Source organism: Triturus cristatus, chromosome 11 (genome assembly GCF_964204655.1).
Source record: "Triturus cristatus chromosome 11, aTriCri1.1, whole genome shotgun sequence".
NCBI classification, from domain to species: domain Eukaryota; kingdom Metazoa; phylum Chordata; class Amphibia; order Caudata; family Salamandridae; genus Triturus; species Triturus cristatus.
In genome coordinates, this window is record NC_140594.1 from 939372501 (window position 1) to 939390118 (window position 17618).

At 49.0% G+C, this 17618-nt stretch overlaps 1 protein-coding gene across 1 annotated transcript in view; it reads left to right on the plus strand.

The window, feature by feature from the left end:
- Positions 1–17025, plus strand: part of LOC146785715 (V-type proton ATPase subunit B, brain isoform) — a 116293-nt gene extending 99268 nt beyond the window's left edge. Inside the window, exon 14 of the mRNA XM_085634943.1 lies at positions 14902–17025. Within this exon, the coding sequence (XP_085491069.1) occupies positions 14902–15044 (143 nt within the window). The 3' untranslated portion in view covers positions 15045–17025. The remainder of the gene's footprint in view (positions 1–14901) is intronic.
- The last annotated feature ends 593 nt before the right edge of the window (positions 17026–17618 follow it).

Consider the following 17618-nt stretch of genomic DNA (forward strand, 5'->3'; position numbering starts at 1 on the left):
AGCACAACAACGGATCACCCAGTACTCTTTCCTGTCATATTGTCGCCAGCACTTTGAAAGAACACTTCAGTACAATCTGTGCTCCACCCTGTACCCCATTCATTATATACCATTCCTTAGTGTCATGTTTTCAGACCACTTTAGAGGAAGTTGAGGATGCTGTTAATGAAAGTGTGGGCGGGAAAGCGCCAGGCCCTGATGGGGTTCCCATTGATCTCATCGAAAGTAACACTGCTATATAGTTTCCGCTGATTACGATTTTTTTAAATAATCTCGCACACTGCTTCTCTGACATCTGGGGTACCTCTATAATAGTACCCATTTTTAAAACCGGGGATTGTTCATCCCCGGGTTATCAGACAATTTCTCTCATTGATAATACTGTTAAGATTTTAGGAAGAATCATTTACAATAGGTTCATGGCCTGGGTGATGGAGGAGTCTCATACATCCTTCTTAATACGGGTTCAAGTGTAAAGTGGGAACCATTGAGCAATGCCTAAACCTAAACTTGGTATCTGAAAGAGTCTATTAGTTATGGATTCCTTACCTTAGAATTACCCCCAGGCGTCCGACTGGATCCGAAGAATTTTTCTTCAGCAGTACCCCTGTGCGTCTGTAGGTGGCGTCGGTGGACTCCACATTAGTCGTTGGCGTCTTAATAGCCCGAATTATGTTGCGGTATCTACTTAGACGCCGCCCCTGCGTGCTGACGTCCGTTCTTTTTTTTTTTTCGTGCCAGCCAGTGCAGATCCAGAGAGCGGTACCCTTAGTCTTTTTGACTAGAGTTTTTTTTTTTACTTTTTGTCGACTTCTTTTTTCAAATCGTTTGATGGCCCGGCTGCAAACCTTGTGACTCTTGTCACAAGTTGATGTCAGTCACAGACCCACATCTCGTGTGCCTCCTGGTGTTTGGAGCGTGACCATAACCCGAAGTCGTGCTCCGACTGCCAGGCCATGAACCCGAAGTCTTTGCAGGAGTGGTCCCAAAAGCTTCTCGAGGCCTGGCACTCAGCTCCACGCCGCTCAAGGTCCTGGTCGAGAGGCAGGTCACGGGACCGGTCACGAAGTCCCCACCATCACTCCTCTTTTGAAGTCTTCGGTTAAGTTGAGGCACAAGAAGAAGGCGAAGAAGCACCGTCTTGCTTCACCTTTTCCCCGTCTGTCGGCCGACGAGACGCGGGATGCGGACGGTAGTCGTCCAGCTCCGCCCGCCGAGCCTGTTGGGTCAGCCCAGAGCTTCCCTCCCTTCCCGGAAGCCGGGGCGTCCCCTGCCCAACTTCGTAGCTTTTACGAAGCCCTCCACTCCATCTCTGGGCAGCCCGGCTCCATCAGCGCGGCTTTGGGCCCGCAGACTCAGGTGGGGGTTCTAGGCCTTCGATGGTGGCGGCTTCGGCCCCAGTGCCACAGGGCCCCCAGGGATCCAGGCATGGATCCGGACCGGTGCCGGTCGACCTTGACACCTCCTCCAGCGCAGAATCCATTGGCGACAACCCGCCCCTTCTGACGACGGTTGTGTCCTCAGCCGGCGTCTACCCCGGCCTCCCCCTCGACATTGAGCCGGAGCTGGACCGGTGTTGACTGACGCTGGTACCGGTGCCGGCTGGTACTTTTGTTCCTCTGTTCCATCCTGACGTTCCTTATCGCCCTGCGGAGGGTGAGGAGGACTAGGAGGGGTCTATTGAACCTCTAGCAGACCAGCTGGAAGAGCCAGACTGAAGAGAGGAACTGGGTGAGGACAGTGGTCTGGATACATCCCCAGACCTTGGTATGCTTTCTCCCCCTACTGTGGCTACGGAGGAGGGAGCCTCCTACGCTGTGGTGTTGTGTAGGGCGGCTGATGCCTTGGGCCTTGAGTTACCTACAGTTGCAGTCATGAATAACCACCTGACTGAGGTGCTTCAACCAGCAGCAGCCTCTTCAGAGCCCCTGCTGCCGTTCAATAAGGCCCTCTCAGACATCCTTCTGGGCACCTGGTCCAAGCCGAGCACAGGGCCTCTTGTGGATAGGATGATTGCTTAACAGGGCCTCTTGTGGATAGGATGATTGCCTAACGCCACCGCCGTGCCCTGAGCGACCCCACTTTCCTCTCCCAACACCCTACCCCTGAGAGCTTGGTGGTCCAAGCCTCGACGTCCAAAGACTCGTTCCCTACTGCTCCCCCAGATAGTGAATCCAAGAAGCTGAATCATTTTGGGAAGATGTTTTCTTCCGCCAGCATAAGACTGCGGTCGGTGAACACCGCATGTCTTAGGCCGTTACACCCACTCTGTGTGGGACACAGTTGCGCAGGTACTACCACAGTTCTCGGAGTCGGCCCGAACCGTACTCTCCTGTGCGGTTGCTGAAGGGAGGGATGCAGCAAAATTCGCTGTGGGCTGGACACCGCCGACTCGATAGGCAGGACGATGTCAACGTCGGTAGCCCTGAGACCCTACACCTGGCTGAGGTCCACTGGCTTTTTGCGCGATGTCCAATCGACTCTTTTGGACATGCCCTTTGGTGGCTGTCACCTGTTTGGCGACAAGGCGGACAATGCGCTCGAGCGTTTCAAGGACTCTAGGGCTACGGCCAGATCCTTGGGCCTCGCTACCACCTCTCACCCCACTCCGTCTACTTTTCGCCCCTTTCGTGGCTACAGACAGGGTGCCCCACCACGTTCTGCCCAGAGCCACAGGCCCACGCAGGCTGTCCAGCCACTGGGGGGCCAAGGACTTGGGACCCACCGCCGTGGGTCTGGGGGCCAGCGGGCAGGCCAGTCCACCAGTGCTCCCTCTGCAGCAGCCTCCAAACCTTCTCAGTCTGACTTTTCAGGGCCACCAGTTGCCAGTGGACGGTGGCAGAATCTGCCACAACTGGCACAACATCACATTGGACAGATGGGTTTTGTAGATAGTCCGAAGAGGCTACTCCCTCCCCTTTAAGACTACCCCTCTCTCCATGCCACCTGCATTCCATAGCATGTCGGAGGATCACCTGGCCCTTCTCCGTCGGGAAGTTGCGGCTCTCTTGGCCAAGGGAGTCATTGAGCGAGTCCCTGTGCCAGAAGTAGGTTGTGGCTGCTACGCCCACTACTTCCTGGTGCCCAAAAGGACAAAGGCCTGCGTCCTATCTTGGACCTTAGGGACGTCAACGACTTCCTCCGGTAGGAAAAGTTCAAAATGTTGACATTGGCTCAAGTCCTGTCTGCCCTCAACCCTGGAGACTGGATGATAGCGTTGGACCTGCAGGACGCTTATTTCCACATCCCCGACCTGCCGGCCCACAGGCGTTACCTATGGTTCACGGTAGGCCCGAGCATTTTCAGTTTACCATGCTCCCCCTTGGCCTTACACGCTCCCCTCGGGTGATCATGAAAGTAATGGTGGTGGTCTCAGCTCATCTGCGCAGATCAGGGGTTCCAGTCTTCCCCTATCTCGACAACTGGTTGTTCAAGGCGAGCTCGCCCCAGGCTGTCGTCGCCCACCTCCAGACTACAGAGGACCTCCTGCATTCGCTAGGGTTCACAGTCAACGTGCTGAGGTCACACCTGCACCCTTCTCAGAAGCTCCTTTTCATCGGAGTGATTCTGGACACAAAACAATTTTGGGCCTATCCTCCTCCGCAACAAGTCCGGGATATTCGGGCCATGATACCGATGTTTCAGCCTGTATCCCGGATTTCGGTGCGGATGACCCTGAGGCTGCTGGGCCTCATGGCCTCCTGCATCCTGCTGGTGGATCATACCAGGTGGCAAATGCGGGCTCTTCAGTGGGACCTGAAGTTCCAGTGGGCGCAGCATCAGGGAAATCTGTCCAATGTCATCCAGATCTCAACGGGGACTGCACATCAGTTGGAGTGGTGGTTTACGAACCAGGATTAGGTCAACGGCAGATCCCTCTCTCTTTCCCAACCAGATTTCACATTGGTGACCGATGCGTCACTCATGGGATGGGGCGGCAACATGGGAAAGGCTTTCATCTTAGTCTGGAGAGCTGCAATCGAGCCTTCGTTCTCCTTAAGCGGTGCATCTATGTTTCACAGATCAGCCTGCATTAAAGTCATTGCAGTGGTCACTAAGTCAGTCTTGCCTTTCAAGGAAGTCTTTACGTTCTGTATTGCCGACATTATGTCTTGCAAGGTCAGGGATTCCTCATTTTTTTAGCTTTGTTTCGGCGTATGGGGTGGTGGGTCCTCAGCACCCATAGAGGGGGCCTCCACTCTTGAGTGGGCTTATTTATCCATTTTTGACAGGAGGGCTCTCCGGTGTCCTTTTGTCACCATTGTGTGTGGTGTGACTCCTCCGTATCCCGTGTCCCCGTGACACACTTCAGTCCAAGCTGGGGGAGGCCTTCCCCACCGCCTACCAAGGGGTGTAGCAACTCCTGTGGCCGGTCGGGTGCCTACCCCCCACACCTCCCTAACAGCGCCTGGTCAAGGTCCTGCTGTTTGTGCATCTAGCTTAGGTTTGCTCCACTATACCTCAAGGCGCTTAACCGGCTGTTTACTTTGGTATGCAGGCCACCTCGATTAGTGCTGTGCACCTGTTTCCTTGGTGGGGTCAGGTTTAATACTGGACCATGTAATAACACGCTCCTGGTGTTATATACTGGGCACCAATGCCTCAATGTGGCCAATCTGTCTCTGCTGATGGGGTCTGTGTGTAGCAACGAGCCCACCGAGCACCACGGGAAGCGCTAATCTTCTTATGCATTGGGTGGGCACAGTTCCACAGTAATGTTCTACCTGTGTCCCGCGGGCTGCTCCAGACTATCGGAATCTGAGCGTGCCGCCCTTCCTCCATCGCCACTGCCTGCAGTGATTATTGCGGGCCAGGTTCACACTGAAGTCCACTGCCCTGGTCGTTGTAGCACAGTTGCTCTCCCCGGACTCAGGCGACGTGCGAAGTCTCCCAGGGGCGTTGATTTCACCAGTCCTGCGCCGCCCAAGCGCCTCCTCACCTTACGCCACCCGGGGGCACAGCAGGTGTGGGTCAGTTCGTCTGAGCCGCGGTCTGCTCCTCTGGGCTCACGGCCGGCGTCAATTCCCTGTCCGGATCGATGTCTCCTTTCTCAGCGATTCTTGTGTGGGGCACTCAGCACCACGACTTCATAGTCTACCTCCAGACCGCTGTCGTGCCACTTCTCTCCGGCTCCACCCCACTGCTTCTCGATGTATCTCGCCTTCCACACAGGCTGCTGTGAGGCGGACACATTCAGGACCGCTCCTCCAGAGTATGGCTTCCACCAGGACACTCTTAGAACCGTGTCCGCTGCTGCAGTCATAGTTGGCAGTTTTATGGATAATTTTAGGGATTTATGAAGATTTCTCCCCGGCGGATGGTCTGAGCTCTGCTAAGCTCCGACCATTGCGGTCCGCAGTTGACCATGGCCCCCGGCTAGTGTAGTTTCTTGTGCAGAACTTGTGTGGGTGTCTTGGTCAGGGTTAGTATAGTTTTGTTTTTGGAGGGGATTTCTTTGCAAATATTGATGTAGTTTCTTCTGCAGGTTTTAGCCTGGTCTTGTTCAGTGCTAATCTGGTTTACTTTGCACGGTGTGTGTGGTTTATTCAGTGTTAGGATAATTTCTTGTACAGAGTTAGAATTGCTTCTTGTGGAGGGCTGACCGCTCGGGATGGACTGTTCCCATGGGGAGCAGGGTCAAGACTGATTTGCATAGGGCTGGGTCCAAACTTGAGTGGCGTGGGAGCAAAAAAACAATGGATTAATCCCAGATCTGTGACGGGGTGAATGTTTGATTTGTTCAGCATTCCGTCAATCATCTGTTTTCTTGGCTTTTGTCACCCTAAGTGGGAAGGGTATGCCCAGATGTGGGTCCCGTGCTAACTGTACCACTGGAATCAAGCTAGCCTGACTGATGAGGGGTGATACGCCAAAACTGGTCCCAGGATGCTTGATTTCGGTCCAGGGAGGACCAGGCCTGGCAGTCTGGGCTGGACTGTTGCCATGCGGAGTAGGGTCAAGAATGATTTGCATATGGTTGGCTCCAAACTGGGGTGGCGTGCTGAGCAAATAAACAATGGATTATACCCAGATCTGTGGGTGTGAATACTTGATTTGTTCAGCAATCAGTCGATCATCTGTTCTTGTTGCACGTTCAGACTAGGCACACCCCTAAGGTGGACAGCCAAGAAGGGATTCACCATATTGGGTTTGGTCAAACTAGGAACTTTGTATCAGGATTATGCCCACTCTCCACAGGAAGTGGTCATCTAGGGGGTGTAGACACCCCTGGGGTAGGTAGCTCATTGGCTACTACTCTACAGTCCCCTTAACACCCCTAAATTCGGAACACTAGAGACTCAGATTCGTCTACCCGAGAACAGAAGAAGGACAAAGAGGAGCCGACTCAGCCAGAACAGAGGACCTGCTCCCAAATTGGTGCCAATCCCTACCAGGCTACTGGTACCTTGACAGTTGCAAAGACATGACTTGTCCAAAAGCTGCGAATTCTCCTAATGCATTGGATGACTGTCAAGCACTTCAACAACCTCGCAGCATTTCCCTTGGGGTGGAGGAGTCCCTCCCCTGCAACAGCTGCATCAACCGCACTTGTCCTGTACTTCGGTTTACTGGCCATTAGACCCACTGAAGGAGCTCCTCGCCAGGAGGTGGTCACTATGGTTCTAGGAGGTCAGCCATGTCTCTTTTGCGAGTTTCAAGGCTCTAAACCCTCCATGAGCCTCACAGCACCAATACCTTGGGTGCCGGACCACTAGCGGCAACCAAGGCTTGTTGAGTGTCCAGGCCAGACACCGCCACAACAGACCTACAGTCTGGAAACTTCAGTATCAACGGGACCTACACCAAGAGTGGCCCGGCCGACTTGTTTTCTTCTCCATTCCAAGTCAACCCAAGAACATGAGAGCCTCTAACTCAAGCAACGTACTGGAAAAAACACCTCTGCACCTGCTCTCCACAGCCCGGGTTCACGGAAACAGACTGTGTCCCCTTGCTCCAGAGATCCTCAAAAGCCAAGCCCCCCTTTGGGTTCTGCCGAACTTGTCCCCACTTGCTGACTTTCTTTTTACCGTCAGCATAACAGGCTACCAACAGCTCTGCACCCGGACATACCAGGGCAGGTAAAATCGAAGTTCGAGGCATATGAGCTGCAGATCACACACTGAGGATAAGATCGCCATCTGGTGTTGGGCTCGGATGATTGCAGGTTGTTGTTGTCTTCGGAAGAAGCCTTTGGTCACGAGGTTGGTGACTCCTCCCCTGGACAACAGTGCGCATGGGCATCCACTCCATCGGCAGATTGTTTTTTTCCGCCATTGGGTTCGGATGAACTTTTTTCCGCTCCAGCAGAAAACTTCCAGCAATCGATTTAACTCTTTAATCTTCATTCCATCGACGTCGACATCAACTTGGACCGGTTCCGGAAGCGGCTGATGGACAGGACACCCTTCAAAAAATGCCCCCAGTGTGGAGCGAAGTTCCCCCACAGTGACCACCACGAGGTTTGCAACCTCTGCCTGTCGCCGGAACACAACGAGTCCACCTGTCCAGCTTGTTCCGCTTTCCGTTCGAAGAAGACCCTCCGGGACCGAAGAGCTCGACGCCATATCATGGCCAAACCAGCTCCAGAACCGGAGGACATCTTTGCTCAAGATGTTCCCGAAGACGACACCGAAGATCTCGAGATCGTGTCCGAGGCCGACGATTCCGATGACCTCATCACTCCAGGGCAGCGTGTGAGTACCACCCCCCCTGCCCCTGCCCCATCCAAAAAAGCATTGGTCAAGACTCCGCCAGCTGGGCCCAGTCGCGACCGGAAATCCTCTTCAGAAGCCCCGCCCTCGGGCCCGGCTCCGAAGACATCTAAGCCTGTGGGTGGCTCGGGCTCGAGCAAACCTCACCTGATTGTGCCTTTAACACCCTTGGCACCCAAACACCCACTGTCGGCACCGAAACAGGCTCCAAGACCGAAATCTCCTTCGGCACAGAAACGTTCCTCGGCACCGAAGTCTCCACCGGCACCGAGACGTTCTTCAACATCGATGCCTGAAAGTCCATCGGCACCGAAAACTCAGTCGGCACCGAAAACTCAGTCGGCACCGAAAACTCAGTCGGCACCGAAAACTCAGTCGGCACCGAAAACTCAGTCGGCACCGAAAACTCAGTCGGCACCGAAAACTCAGTCGGCACCGAAAACTCAGTCGGCACCGAAAACTCAGTCGGCACCGAAAACTCAGTCGGCACCGAAAACTCAGCCGGCTCCGAAAAGATCATCGGCGCCGAAAACTGCGTCCCCGCCGAAAAAAGCTCATAAAGACCCGAAGCGGACATCACAGACACCACCTTCGGAGCCAGATGAACTTTTTCGACCAGATCCTACTCAGAAGCGGATCTACATCAATCCTAACACGGGACATGTGACTGCCATCCCATATAAAAAGCGGAAGCTGGACACTACACCTCCCCCAGCTCCCATACGGAAAAAGGACTGTGCTACTTCACCACTTCGTCCTTCCTCTCCTGTTTTACCTCCTAACCCGTCCCCCCCTCCTCCTCCTGATTCTCCTTTACCTTTACCTTTACCATCTCCCTATCATTCACCTCCTCCACAGGATGATAATGATGACTTAGGGGGAGGGGCGGACCCTGATTTATTTAATGATCCTGTTGATCCAAACGACCCTTTTACGTTCCCAGACCCAGCACCCATGGATGACTGGTCTTATCCTATACCTGACATGCCTGACCCCACTACCTACCCCTCCAAGCCCTCCCCTCCTGATGACCACCTAGGGTTCGGCCAACTTATAAATAGGGCAGCATCATTCCACGGCGTTACAATGCACACAGACGCCCTTGAAGAGGACTTTCTCCTTGATACCTTTGAGCAGTCACATCGACTGTTCACATACTGCCCATGATCAAAGGGGTTATTAAGCATGCTACTGAAGTCTTTAAGGACCCTGTTCGAGCTAGGGTTCTCAACCCACGCATCGAAAAAAAGTACCGACCAGCCCCGCAAGACCCTGCATACATTAAGGCCCAGCTCCCTTTAGACTCCCTAGTCGTATCAAATGCCAGGAAGCGCGCTAACTCACAGACAACTGGAGAAACGCCTCCCCCAGACAAAGAGTCTAAGCTTTTAGAAGCATCGGGCAAACGGGTCGCCGCGCAGGCGGCTAACCATTGGCGTATTGCGAATACCCAGGCCCTGTTAGCCAGGTATGATAGAGCGCATTATGACCAACTTGAGGACCTTATGCAACATCTGCCTGAACCTTTTAAGTCCCAGGCCTCTGACCTCATCCAAGAAGGCAAATTAATATCTAATGCCTCCATTAAATGCGCCTTAGATGCAGCGGACACTGCTTCTAGAGCGGTCAATACTAGCGTCTTACTCAGACGACATGCCTGGCTCCGTATTTCCGGTTTTAAACCGGAGGTTCAAACCGCAATTCTAGCTCAACCTTTCAACCAAGAGCAGCTATTTGGCCCTGCAGTGGATACTGCATTAGAAAAAATGAAAAAGGATAATGAAACTGCCAAGTCTATGGGAGCACTGCAGTCTCATCAAAACCGGGGTTCCTTTCGTCGCTCCTTTTATAGAGGAGGCTCCAAAAACACATCAACTGAGACCACGTCCACCTTTAAAAATTCTGGACAAACATCCCCTAACAGAGGTTATTTCCGGGGAGGTTATAGGGGAAACAATAACAAAGGTCGAGGGCGGGGCAACAACAACAACACCCGCACCTCACCAGCCACCAAACAGTGACTTGCCACCACTCCCCCCAGACCATTCCACTCCGGTCGGGGGGCGACTCCAACAATTCCTGCCTGTCTGGACTTCCATCACCACAGACAGGTGGGTAAGACAAATTATCCAGTCTGGCTACTGCCTCGAACTCATACAATCCCCCCCAAACATACCGCCCAAACAACGTCCAATGTCCTCGCATCATCTCTCTCTCCTCAAACAAGAAGTTCAATCCCTGTTACAAAAACATGCGATAGAACCAGTCCCCCTTCAACATCAGGGAAAAGGGGTATATTCTCTATACTTCCTCATTCCCAAAAAGGACAAAACACTAAGGCCCATACTGGATCTCAGACTACTAAACCAGTATATACATTCGGATCATTTTCACATGACCACTCTCCAACAAGTCCTCCCACTTTTACAACAGGGAGACTTCCTCGCCACATTGGACCTCAAGGACGCATACTTTCACATCCCTATGCATCCCGCTCACAGAAAATATCTACGATTTGTGGTAGATTGGCAACACTATCAATTTACAGTTCTCCCATTCGGAGTAACAACAGCACCCAGAGTGTTCACCAAGTGCCTAGCAGTCGTGGCAGCGCATCTCAGAAGACAACAGATCCATGTCTTCCCCTATCTGGACGATTGGCTCATAAAAGCCAATACATACCAAAAATGCGTTCTCCACACTCATCGCACGATTCAAACTCTCCACGATTTGGGATTCACTATCAACTACCCCAAATCCCACCTACAACCTTCCCACTTACATCAGTATCTAGGAGCAACCATAGATACATCCAAAGCCATTGCCTATCCCAGCACAGCCAGGATAGCCAGTATACAAAATCTCATCTCTCAATTTCAAACTCATCCATCTCTTCCAGCAAGAGTGTTCATGCAGCTCCTAGGCATGATGGCGTCATGCATCTCCATAGTCCCACACGCACGACTTCAAATGCGTCCCTTACAGGAATGCTTAGCACAACAGTGGAACCAAGCTCACGGACAACTTACCGATCTGGTGTTGGTGGACAGTCGCTCACTTCGATCACTGAAATGGTGGAACACCATCAACCTGTCCAAAGGGAGACCGTTCTTAGAGCCTCTTCCACAAGTTGTGCTAACTACAGACGCATCTCTCACGGGGTGGGGAGCCCACCTCCTTCACCATACCACTCAGGGCAGATGGACCAGCCAACAAAAACTGCTCCACATCAACCACCTGGAACTCTTAGCAGTGTTCCTAGCACTAAAATCCTTTCAAATTCACCTAAAGAACAAAACTGTCCTCATACGCACAGACAACATGACGACAATGTATTATATACAGAAACAGGGAGGGACACACTCTCTCCAACTGTCCCAACTGGCACAGCAAATCTGGAGATGGGCAATTCCCCAAAACATCTACCTGTTAGCAGAACATCTCCCAGGGATCCACAATCAAGTGGCCGACCTCCTAAGTCGCCACACACAACAGATCCACGAATGGGAACTGCACCCCAAGGTTCTACTCCCCTGCTTCCAAAAGTGGGGACAACCAGACATAGACCTGTTCGCCACTCCCGAAAACACAAAATGCCCAACCTTCGCCGCCAGGTTTCCACACCCACAGTCGAAGGGCAATGCCCTATGGATGAACTGGTCAGGCAGATTTGCGTACGCCTTTCCGCCTCTCCCACTAGTTCCATTTGTGGTACGCAAACTGAAACAACAGTCACTAACACTAATACTAGTGGCTCCCACTTGGGCACGTCAACCGTGGTTCACCACACTTCTGGAACTATCTTTAGTTCCACATCAAAAGCTACGCCTCTCCCCGGATCTATTAACCCAGAACCATGGAGAAATCAGACACCCAGATCCTCAAACACTGAACCTAGCGATCTGGCTCCTGAGGTCCTAGAGTTCGGTTACCTCAATCTCCCTCCAGACTGTATGAATATCATAAAGGAAGCCAGACGACCTACTACTAGAGCGTGTTATGCCGCTAAATGGAAACGATTTGCCATCTACTGCGCTAATAATGACATACATCCATTGGATGCTTCCATCCAAAACATCATTTGCTATCTACTACACTTGCAAAGATGCAATCTAGCGTATTCCTCTATACGTTTACACCTAGCAGCCTTGGCAGCCTACTTGCAAAATAGGCAACACCTGTCCCTTTTTAAGGTACCAGCCATCAAAGCGTTTATGGAAGGTCTCAAAAGAATTCTTCCCCCAAGATTGCCACCTGCACCAGTGTGGAATCTCAATGTGGTTCTAACAAGACTCATGGGTCCCCCATTTGAACCTATGCACAAATGTGAATTGCAATTCCTAACATGGAAGGTAGCCTTCCTTATCGCAATCACTTCCCTGCGCAGAGTAAGTGAAATACAAGCCCTTACACTTGAGGAACCTTTCTTACAACTACACCGTAACAAAGTGGTTCTTAGGACAAACCCTAAATTTCTTCCAAAAGTGATTTCCCCTTTCCACCTTAACCAATCAGTAGAACTACCGGTCTTCTTCCCAAATCCAGACTCGGTAGCTGAAAGGGCCCTACATACCTTAGATGTTAAAAGAGCCTTGCTTTATTACATCGACAGGACAAAACCTTTTCGAAAGACAAAACAACTCTTTGTTGCTTTCGCGCCACCACACAAAGGCAACCCGATCTCCAAATCAGGAATAGCCCGGTGGATAGTTAAATGCATCCAAATATGCTACCTCAAGGCTAAACGTACACTTACAGTTCCCCCTAGGGCGCACTCCACGCGTAAAATAGGGGCTTCTATGGCCTTCTTAGGCAATATTCCCTTAGAAGACATTTGCAAGGCAGCCACATGGTCTACCACGCATACCTTCACTAAACACTATTGTGTTGACGTGCAGGCCAAACAACAGGCCTCCGTGGGCCAGGCTGTCCTAAAAACTTTATTTCAAGCTGCTGCAACGGATACAGGCGACCACCGCTAAGGGGAGCACTGCTGTATAATCTATCCTCAGTGTGTGATCTGCAGCTCATATGCCTCGAACGGAATATGCTACTTACCAGTATGCATCTGTTCTTGGCATGTAGAGCTGCAGAGTCACACACGCCCGCCCGCCTCCCCGGGACCTGTATCTGTTCCAGCATCCGTCTTACTTAGACATTACACATGGACATCCTTTCTTTCTTTTCTATATACTCCATCTTTTCCCATCATGGCGAAAAACAATCTGCCGATGGAGTGGATGCCCATGCGCACTGTTGTCCAGGGGAGGAGTCACCAACCTCGTGACCAAAGGCTTCTTCCGAAGACAACAACAACCTGCAATCATCCGAGCCCAACACCAGATGGCGATCTTATCCTCAGTGTGTGACTCTGCAGCTCTACATGCCAAGAACAGATGCATACTGGTAAGTAGCATATTCCTTATTGGTGATTTCTTGGACCTTTGCCCCTAAGCACCTTAAGCCCTTAAAGGCACCCTCAAGAAATGTTCGCAAGTATATGTATGCAGTGAATGTTTCTTCCTTAGGATAACATTACTGCGTTTGAGGCTCATACCTCGAAACCATTATTTGAGCTTCTTACTGTAAAATAGACCTCTCCGAAAGTACTTGGCTGATTCCGATAATCTTGGTGTCTAACATTTTATAAAAATCTGTGATATTTTTCGAAATTGGTCTCCGATTTCTATTTCATTGTGTGTCTCATTTATTCCCTCTGTGTGTGCAATAAATGCTTCACACTCCCCTCTGAGAAGCCCAAGCTGCTCGACCGCACTATCACAAATAGAGCATTTTGTATTATTAAAGTACGACACTGTAAGCCAATAAGGGTTGTTTTGACTTTTTGCATGGTGTATCCCTACGTTGTTACACTACATAAAAAGCCAGCTTCCTGCAGTATAGGGTTATGAAAGAAAGATAGCATGTTGTTTTTCTTTAACACTTCTGCTGGTCCATGCTATACCCTGGGTACTAACCTGTATTTACCAGTGAGAGAAGCAGTAATAAAGATGCTGTGCTCCTAAGCGGACACTCAGCTCTCAAAGTACATGTGGATGAGTGTAACCCTGACATTCCACAACATCCTTTTGGAGATCTTCAGTTACTGCACACCCTACGAACGGGGTTGTTGTGGAAGGGCTACCCCTTTGCTGTGCCTTTGACACGATGTGTGTGCAAGGAGGTGCCCCTTTTCATTCAGCTTTAGGCAGATTGTGCCCGCCTACCTCCTCCCTGTCAAAAGATCATGGTGGCTGAGGGGGATCATTAGATCGATGGAACGAATGAATACCTGGCTCCCCGTGCAGCGAAGCCTCCATACTGGTTTTCTGCATGCAGGCACAATAGAGCTATTTGCAATTTAAAAAAAAATAAAAAATCTCAGTATGCATCATGACTTTTCAAAATATCGGTGCCGTTCAATCTTCCCCTCCATCCCTCAGAGCTTTGCCTTCCATGCTGTGACTTGTTGACGCGCACTCAATTAGGATGGTATGAGCACCTTCAGCTGAGTTTACCTTGGTGGAGACAATTGCAGTTAGAAGCAGAAGCTCTCAAAATTCCACAAGTTGGCAAATGGTACTCGTCTCCTGTTTAGTGTGAGAGCAGACACCTTTGCCTGACGCAGGGGATCTTGGACATAAAGAGCTAAAAATGCTATCAGTGATGTTGATTGACACTCCAAAATCAAATTGCTGTCCTGGTGGGCTGATAAAAAAGTTTTTTTTAAATGGCTTCGCTTTTGCTTGAAAATAGTCTCGTATGGAATGGTATTCATGTGACTCCCTAAGAAATACTTTTATTCCCTAATAGGTAGGAGTTTTTTATAAACTTACAAGGAAACAGTTTGACCTCACCTCTTTAACCATGGACAGGGCTTTCATATTTAGGTTTTCTGTAATTCTTTAATTATGGAACATGAATTCAGATGAAGTTGAGGTGCTTCTTTGAGGTATTTTTAGGTGAGGAAATGCCCTACATTGAGTACTATTGGTTAATAATGATGCTTTCTCTTTCAAAGCTGTCAATGTGTCTAAAGGTGAAGGTGCAATCTTTAAAACTGGGATCTGTGAATGTTTTACTGAAAGTGCAGGACCCTAAAGAGCCATGTTTACTACTTAAGTAATAATGCTGCATTTGTATATATTTTATTTTAATTCATTGATTTTATTATTTCAACTTCTATTAGGTGCATATGATAATCGTACAGTCTTTGAGACGCTGGATATTGGTTGGCAGTTGCTGCGCATCTTCCCCAAAGAGATGCTGAAGAGGATTCCACAGGCTACGGTGGCAGAGTTCTATCCACGCGATTCCACCGCTAAACACTAGCCAGCTCGTCACTGCTTGACTCGCCCTCCATGTTCTGTGTCCTCTCCCATTGTGTTGGACTGTCTTTATCTCGTGTTTGGTGTTTTTGTGTCTGTATTGTCTGAAGAAAAGGTGGGAAGCGAGGCTTGCGTACTTTTCTGCTAGATCAAATGTGTGAATGGAGAAGAGTTTTAAAATAACCTCACAGGTGCTGAGGCATTAGTCCCAAAGACAGTTTCATTAATGATTTTGATCGGTAATACCTTTTTGTGAGCTTTTCTTTTTAGTTAATACACTAACGTTAAACGCTAAGCTGTGACTCATTCTACAGGGTTTTTAATGAGTTTTTGAGCAGCTGTTTCTTAAAGATTTTCCCCATACATCTACAAGGCTGAAATGTAATCTCTGCCCAAGTAGAAGCTAAGGAGTCTTCATGTACTGCATTTCTACACCTCCTTCTATGACCTTTACGTTTTGTTTTTGTGACTAGCTATTGCAGTTGTAGAATGCATGTACTACAGAAGCTTGATCAGAAGCTGCCTTCAACTCCTACCCTCTAGTAGTTTACAGGTCAGCAGTCCAGCTTTTTTACGATAGGAGAACATATTAATGCTGTCACATCTAGTAGTTCGTAGGAGATCTTCTGCTCCATCAGTAAGATTATAAGTAAAATTATTGCCTCCTGCCAAAGTGCGCAAGGAGTCTTTTGATTTTTCTAGCACTGTAAACGAGACACCCTTAACCATCCTGCATTCTATAGTTTGTTACAGATAACTTTTTTTACTGTGTTGGCCATCATGGTACAGTACACCTGTAAACATCAATTACTATAAACCATTTACATCTTAAGGTCTAGGTTAGAGGCCAGCCTTTCTTCCTCCTCTGCATACCTGCAGCTTAAGTCTGATCATACTAAATCAGATTTACTGAGGCATTCCATTGTTCTCTCCTGTAAGTCTTGCTCACGCCGATTTGACTCTTGAAGTTAAGCTTTGGAACCAGAGGACAATTGCATTGCTGCATGTTTGTCACTGTTTGTGGTTTTGATCTAATATGAAACTCATTGGATACATGTGCCATCCAAGACAGATTTTTCCAGGCTTTAACAGAGGGAGTATATTGCTTCAGAGACATGCCTCTCACTGATGGTCAAACACTTAAACTGATGAGAAATACCTGCTTCAGAGGCTAGCTCTCTTGGCTGTATTTATTTGTTAATTTGAAGGCGTTCTCTTGCTCAAACAGGTATTCTATTTCAGTTGGTGCGTAACATATGATATGGGGGCATGCAAGATCCTCCAGGGACTGAATTCTTACCACATGTTGTTAACAACGATCCCTTCATATCTAATGACAGATGAAAGTTCTAGCTTAATCTAGCAAAATAGACCAGGCGTGACAACCCACCACCTTACTCTGCTAGAATAATCAACTTTTTGTTTTGCACAACCCAAAATAAAGAACCCTATTTTGTTTTATTTTGTTTAATGAGAGGACCTTAAGGTGTGCATATTCTCCATCCCGCAAGACAATCTGATCTAAAGGTACTAATTCCCTGGCCCTCTGGTAATGGTTGGTCAAACTAGTTTGTGTACTTAATTTTTAGTATTTATTTATGTGCATTGCCTCATCATAAAGTACAAAATTTGCTTTATTTAGAGCAAATTTAGCGTATTCCTTGAACCTGAATTAATCATAGATCCTGGCTCAGGCCGGCCTCTGCTTTCAGAAATTTAAAGTCTGAAGATATTCTTGAGGCACAGCTCTGGGCGAATGGATATGTCCTGAGTGCTTTATTCCTCTATGCAGGTGAACAGTTTTGTTTTCTGTATGTAATTTGGTTACACAAGTTTTGTGGCTCTGGCTCCTGAATGCATTCCAAAATGAAGTTCTGTATGAAAGGTTTCTAATCTTTCATTTTCAATGGGGCATTCGCATGATAAATGTATTAAATGAAACATCAGTAAAATATTAAAATAAATGTGTATATGCCCGTAACCTACTCCGATTTTGAGATAAATGTTTTCACATTATTCACAGTGTTGCTTTGTACAGCAGATTGGTTACTTTGAGATCAAGTGTATTTCAGCCTTCAGTGAATAGCTTAGAAAGGAAATCCTTAACTTATAATATTCCACTTTTTTAACCTTTCATAGTTAGTGCATGCTGCCAAATTACATTTTTTACTAATGTGAGACCAAGAGGACCGTATTACCAAAAACATTAATTGTTACTGAAAATGGAGATTGTGTATTAGCGGTTGGTATGGCTGGAAACACTAGTGAACAATTCTGTTAAATGTTGTGCCATACTATGGACATGGGCACAGAGTCAAAATGGCAGTCAGTAGACACACATATTGTGAGCCACTGAGAGAGAGACACAAGTCAGTACATCCCGTAAGGATACCCTTCTTGAGGGGAAAAGGGGGATCTCATAGGCCGCTCCCCACAACCCATGCAGGCGAATGTAGTCACAACCTGCACCAGCCTGAATGGGTATGTCGGTCTCCCTTGAAAGTGCAGGCTGGGTGCCTCACAAACTGAGGGATAGACTGGCTACTTCAATGAACAGTCTTATCTTTCACTAATGCAC